At 39.6% G+C, this 6809-nt stretch overlaps 1 protein-coding gene across 1 annotated transcript; it reads left to right on the plus strand.

Annotated features, from left to right (window-relative positions):
• Positions 1–3: 3 nt before the first annotated feature.
• LOC104135044 (MARVEL domain-containing protein 2) lies at positions 4–6083 on the plus strand. The gene is made up of 6 exons (XM_009648650.1): positions 4–678; positions 2242–2274; positions 3416–3552; positions 4403–4574; positions 4990–5040; positions 5967–6083. Exons 1-6 carry the CDS (start codon positions 4–6, stop codon positions 6081–6083), a joined length of 1185 nt encoding a protein of 394 aa, XP_009646945.1.
• The last annotated feature ends 726 nt before the right edge of the window (positions 6084–6809 follow it).

Genomic DNA, 6809 nt, shown 5'->3' on the forward strand with positions numbered 1-6809 from the left:
GCCATGCTGCCCGCCGACCCCTTCGGCTCGCTGGAGCACCGCGCTGCCACCGGCCAGACGTACAGCGAGCGGGTGGAGGCCTACCACCAGCGCTACGCCTACATGAAGTCCTGGGCCGGCCTGCTCAGGATCCTCTGCGTGGCGGAGCTGCTGCTGGGCGCCGCTGTCTTCGCCTGCGTCACGGCTTACGTGCACAAGGATAACGAGTGGTACAACATGTTCGGATACTCGCAGCCCTACGGCTACGGGGCTGGCAGTGCCTACGGAGGCTACTCCTACAGTGGACCCAAAACGCCGTTCATCCTGGTGGTGGCGGGAATGGCGTGGATAGTCACGATAGTGCTGTTGGTGCTGGGCATGTCGATGTACTACCGGACTATCCTCCTCGATTCCAACTGGTGGCCTCTGACCGAGTTCGGAATTAACATGGCCTTGTTCTTTCTGTACATGTCGGCTGCCATAGTGTACGTGAATGATACCAACCGAGGTGGGCTCTGCTACTACCAGTTGTTCAAGACGCCGATAAATGCATCTTTTTGCCGCGTAGAGGGAGGTCAGACAGCAGCAATCATCTTCTTGTTTGTCACCGTCATCATCTATCTAATTAGCGCACTAGTTTCTCTAAAGTTATGGAGGCATGAGGGGGCGAGGAGGCACCGGGAACTAATGGAGCGAGAGGTAAGTCACTGGCTGCCATTTTGTATCTCCTGGGTATGAAGCGATAGGGAGCCCTTGTAAGATCTTTCCACACGGTAGACAGAGTCGTATCGGGTGTCTTCTCTGCAGCAGGTCCGCAGCCTCTGAGGGTGAGCTTTCACCAGTCTTGACAGTATTTGAGATCGCCACACGACAGGCTTTTTTAAGATGCCTGATCCAAATTCGTAATTTGTGGATCCCCTTTTTCTTTGTTTTGTTTTTTTAAATTCACTTTGGTAAGGAGCTGGCTCTGTTCTTTCTGTAAAATTCATCTCTCTTCCTGTGTCAGCTGATTAACTGCTTCCTGGTGTGTTATTTTCTAAACAACGTGCTCGTTCAGCTGGTCGGTAGGGTTAGGCTTAAAGCCACCTAGCATTTATTTGAAGACTATGCTTTCAGCATATTGAGCGCTATCATGAATGACCATAAGAATGTGAAATGCTTATTTTTACTTTGCAAGCAAAACTCTAAGCTACTTCTTTGTGTCTTTTCAGTTTTCCTTATAATAGGCATCAGAAAATAATAACACAGTTGGTGAGATTTTAATCAACTGCATCTTCCCAACATCAAGTATTGTGCGTTGCTGCTGACCTTGCCCTTACTAGAAGCATTCAATACTCACCTGGTTAATGATAAACTATAATAGCACAGACTGACCACTGTCAACTAGAGAATTCAAAGACATTTGTGAAAACCTCTTTCACGTGAAAACACCACCCAAAAAGAACTTTTAAAAAATGAGTAAAACTTAACAGAGCATAAAAATGAATGTGTGTGAAGCCTACATAAGCCTAATTTAAGGAGGGGTCAGCATTTAAGTGATTTTAGTAGGAGATAGTGGGTTTAAAGTTGCATTTCCTCCGCTCTGTGACTGCAGTCTGATTGGCAGCATTTTCATTTAACGCTGGTTTCCATTCCAGTGCCTTGCATAAAACTGAGACTCCCCTTGTGAAAAGTGCATTGCAGCTCTTTTGATGAAAGTTTTTTAACCGACCTCTAACATGTCCTGCAAGAATGAGGTGATTGCTGAAATTCTGCAGGTGTTCAATCACTCTTCCCTGTTACTGGCCTTGGTTTTTTTTTTATTCCAGTTACTTAATATTTCTAAAGGGAATACTTTTTAATACAGGTTAGGCTCAGGAGGGGGCTGTGCAAAACAGCTGCTGGTTCGTGCACTGTTGTGTTTTCTAGGCAGTGAATTAGGCTGCAGAGTGTCTGCGAGTTAATACGGGCTGGAATGTGAAATAATAAAGGAGACTGGGAAGTGGATGGAGTATTTCCTGCAAGCTGTTCCTTACAGCTATGCTCTGGGAGATACGGTTGTCGTTCTGTGTTTTGGCTGGTTGTTTTCGTTCCTCCGTTCTTAAACAGTCTTTAAATCAATTGTTCTGAAAATATTCCTTACGCAAAATTTCTTCATACCTAAATATGAATGTAATTCTCCCTACGGCATGGTTTTGGAAAAGTTTAGATTTTAAGTGTCTGTGCGTTTTTATACTCTTTTTGCTAAATGTAAAGCTTACAGTTCTTTCCATTTTTTGATAGATGAAAACACAGTCCTCTCTTCCAGAAAAGAAGGTAGGAAATAATTTATTTTTCTGTTTACTGAACCATTTCCAAATGGTTGTTCTTTTTCTTGTGACTATTTTGATTGACCTGTCTATTTATTTACTTATTTGGCTCGGAAGAGATTAGGTTTAATTCTTTAATGTAGTCCGGACAACATTCTCCTGCCTAGAAGATTCGGAAGAAGCTTGTAAAGAAGTTACTACTGGTTAGGCAAGGTTATAAGATCTACTGTAAATAGCAAACTAGATGACAGCCTCCGTGTATGCTGTGACCCTCTTTTATGAAGTGACAGGTTCTGTAGCATTTATCACAGTTTGGCAGACGTGGCTACAACAGTAGGGCATCTGATGCGTTGTAGGTTTTTGAGACCCTCTTCCCTCCTAGCTGTCTGTGTAATTTGGAGGAGAGACGGTGGAAGTACAGTGGTCTGTGAGTTGAGCTTATTCCTGTCTCTCTGAGGCTGCTCCAAAGACCTCCTTGCCTGTTTTGAAGTATCAGCAATTTTAGTCCTTCTGCCACACAAGGATGCAGTTGCATATACTGTGAAGATTGTATAGGATCTTAGCAGCAGATGTTGATGATTCCCAGAGAATTTATGGTGTATTTACTTCAGCCTTAGATGTCTCCTGTTAAGATGCTGTGACTTTCCTATTGCTGTTTTCTCTGTTGCTTCAGTACTGGATCAGGATCCTTTTTTTTTTCTGTTCCAACAAGACTCCATGTGCTTTTATTTCTAGATCAAGGGACAAATTGTGTAATAGGAAATCAGGGGAAAAGGGAACTCCAGAGAACCGAGTGATCCCCATTCTTCCACAAATTAGATGGATGTCCAAGGAAACTTCCTTAAATGATTTTTTTTAAGACGTACAAGACAAATCTTTCTAATCCCCAGGAAGTATTTATCTGTCACTGGTACCACTGTTAGGACACACTGAAGATGGGCACTGTGTGAGAAACATTTCTGTAACTGTTTACTAATTTTCTAATTACAGTAAGGGTTGTAAGAAACATCTATGATTTGCTTCTACTGCTGCTCAATACTTGTATTGCTGTCTTCAAATGAGTTGGGTATTTTGTGGTTTATGTATATTGCATCTGAAGTAAAACCAACTTCATTAAGAAGTACTTTTTTTTTGTTGTTTTAAAACAGTATGAAAGTGATGACAGATCAAGAGAAGAGGTCACTTTCAGGCAGCTTAAATCAGTGGAGCGAAAACCGGAACTACTTAATGGTCATATACCTGCAGGCCACATTCCTAAACCTATTGTGATGCCAGACTACTTAGCGTAAGTGACTTGACTTTGATGAAGAAACTTAATGGAGAATACTTTAATGATGTTTTTCACTCAGCATTTCTCATGTATACACTCATGGTTTCTCAGCCATGCACATGCTGTGGGAACTCATAATTCTTTATTAAGTTAATGTTAAAAATAGAGAGGATGGGGGGTGGTATCGATGGCATAGAACCAGTAACATAAATAATCTTAAATTTAAAAAAACCCACCCCAAACTCAAATGTTAAAGCAGAAGGTTATAATCTAGCATGTGCAACAACTGCCAAAGGAGTTGGCAACAGGAGACTACCACACAGACAATTTAGAAAAAAATAAAATACATAGGAAATTACTTGTCTTTTTAGCCCCTGAGATTTGACTACTCTTGTGCTTTCTAAGTGCTAAATCTTTAACATACTCCCTTTTAAAGGGAAGGCCTTTCCATGATGAAGTATGAGATCATAAATTGATTTTTATACTATTTGCCATAGACTAGGTCACAAACCCAAACACAGGGGGTTCCACCTGAATGTTAAGAAAGTTTTAGCACAGGTTGCCCAGAGAGATTACAGAGTCTCCATCCTTGGAGATATTCAAAAGCCATCTGGACACAGTCCTGCGCAGCCTGGTCTAGGTGGTCCTACTCAAGCAGGGGGGTTGGAGCAGGTGACCTCTAGACGTCCCTTCCAACTTCAACCATTCTGTCATTCTGCAATTTCAATACCTGCAAATTTCAGCAGGTTGTGAGATTAGCAAACAATACAGAAATGCACTATCAAGGTGAAGTGTCCATATGTTTATTGAAGTCCTATCTCTAAAACTAGTCCTTGAAAACTTTTTTTTTTTTTTTTTTTTTAAGGAAATACCCAGCAATTCAAACAAATGAAATGCGAGACCGGTACAAAGCAGTATTCAATGATCAGTTTGCTGAGTATAAAGAACTGTCTGTAGAAGTTCATGCTGTATTAAAGAAGTTTGATGAGCTGGATGCATTGATGAGACAGCTTCCTCACCATCCTGAAAGCATATATGTAAGTACCTGTGAAATGGGATCACAGAAAACAGGTGTGGTGTTAGGTAGTTTCTGACTGTCTTTTAGCTAGAGCACAATGTCTTGTAACGCTGTCGGTGACTTGGTGGGAGAGAAAGTTTCCCCAAATATGTTATTTCTTTGGTCACCAGACAAGGGTACCAAGTTGCAGTTAAGTTGAATATATGTTTTTCTGGGGGTTTGGGGTTGGTTTTTTCTCATGTAGAAGCTTTCAAGTTTGAGTCACAGTTAATGTACTTCCACTATTTCTCAAGTACAATATTTACAACTAAAGTGTTACAATTAGAATGGATTGATCAAATGAGAATTTTACTTCTGACAAGTATTTTGCAGAATTTACATGAAGACGTAGAGCATGCTCAAAGTGTTTAAAAATGTGTGGTCTCTCTTAATAGGAACAAGAAAGGATATCAAAAGTTCTGCAAGAATACAAGAAGAAGAAAAACGTGAGTGTTTTCAGCTTTACGTTGCTGGTGAATCTAATGAATAGCAAAGAGAGTGTAAACAGCCAACATGTCTGACACTGGCTACAATTCAGTTTATCAGGGTATCTGTAACTACTACAGGGCTTTCTATATTTTGTCTTTTGAAACTTTGACAAAGTTAGGACACAACCAACTCCACTCGTGCTAACAATGTGTTCTGAGAATAATGATTCTGTTAGCCAGATGTGGGGAAAAAAACCCCAGCAGTTAGGCATTTTCATCTTCTGAGAGTATGCCTCATCTCTTAACATTCTGCATTCAGAAGACTGGTTATCTTTTGGGATCCAGTTCATTTATATTCACCCAATGATACAACTGACAGTTAACAACAGAAAACATAGTCTTACCTTTGGAAGAAGTTTTGTATTTCCTTTGGGGCATGGAACTTGGACAGACTCTCAAAAAGTAATTTTCAGTGTAATCTGAGAGGTTTCACATTGTCATTTTCAAATGCAGGCAGTAAATGTGTACCTGTGTTCTATTAAAAACATACCTTTTTTTTTTTTTATTTCATGGAATTCAAATTTTGTGTTCATGTTAGCTGAACTTCATTGCTTTTTTGGGGGGGAGGGATTCATTAGACATGCCACAACACACCTATAAAATCTAAATTATGTAGTAGGATGTAATTTATATTTGCAGATTTCTGTTTAAAAAATGCTCTGTTTACTAAGTAGCTACAGCATAAAAAAGCAGAACCTCTTTTTCCAGCTTTTCATGAAGGAAGGCGAAGCAGGAAATAAGAAACTGTTGCCAAGGAAAAAGAGTGTGATTTTGCAGAGTACTTATATATTGTCCTTAATCAAGACCATAACTGATAATAGACTATTCTTGGAAGAGTATTAAAGTGTAATATATTAATGTAAAGGTTTATGTGTTTTTGGCAGGATCCTGCATTTCTGGAGAAGAAGGAGCGTTGTGAATACCTAAAGAATAAGCTTTCTCACATAAAACAACGAATTCAGGACTATGATAAAATTATGAATTGGAATGTAGAAACTTAGGTATGCCTTCACTTCGTGGATACTATTTTCTATTTTTTTAAATCAATATGCATATTTTAAGCTATTTATTTACTCTCAGAACAGTACACCTATGGGGATTGCTTAATCACTTTGTCACTTAGTTAGATGTTGTACGTTACTGGTAGGTTTTTTATGCAGATCCAATTTTAAATCAATGTAATGAAGTTTATCTGATAAGCGTAGTAAACCTGTGCTAACATTCTGCTTTTATTAGGCAGTACACAGCCTGGCCTCTTAAATATGAATACTTTATTTGAAATTACTGTATTAGCGAACTTGCAAAGCCCACCAGAGAAAATGGCTCTAAAAAGTTTGCACAGAAATGACGTTAACAATTTCAGATTTTATTTATAGGTGACATCTTAATATTATCAGAAAGAGTTGAGCTGTTCTTTCTGGCTGGGGTTTGGTGGAGTGCTTAATCATATTGAATGATTTTGGCAAGTTAAAAATTAGTTTAATAAGGTGTTTAGTATTGGATTTCCAAATGCTCTGCTTTATGCCAGAAATTATGTGGAATTTCACCCGATAGGAGATACAAAAAAACTTCTCATTTAAGCAACCATGGAGCAGGGGAGGGGAACGGATGGGTTGTGTTTGGATTGGGGTTTTTTTTTATCCCCCTATTTAGAGGTGATGCAACAAATTTATACATGGCCTTAAAGGAACAGAGGTACAGGATGAGGCTCATGTTAGTGTTCCATC

The sequence above is a fragment of the Egretta garzetta genome, unplaced genomic scaffold (genome assembly GCF_000687185.1).
Source record: "Egretta garzetta isolate BGI_Z169 unplaced genomic scaffold, ASM68718v1 scaffold271, whole genome shotgun sequence".
Classification (NCBI taxonomy): Eukaryota; Metazoa; Chordata; class Aves; order Pelecaniformes; family Ardeidae; genus Egretta; species Egretta garzetta.

Bases quoted from the DNA above. Each gene is read 5' to 3' on its own strand.
- LOC104135044 (XM_009648650.1), top strand. From the start codon at position 4: ATGCTGCCCGCCGACCCCTTCGGCTCGCTGGAGCACCGCGCTGCCACC. The intron at 3,553-4,402 runs GTAAGTGACTTG...TTTTTTTTTAAG, and splicing joins GTGATGCCAGACTACTTAGC to GAAATACCCAGCAATTCAAA. The intron at 5,041-5,966 runs GTGAGTGTTTTC...TGTTTTTGGCAG, and splicing joins AATACAAGAAGAAGAAAAAC to GATCCTGCATTTCTGGAGAA.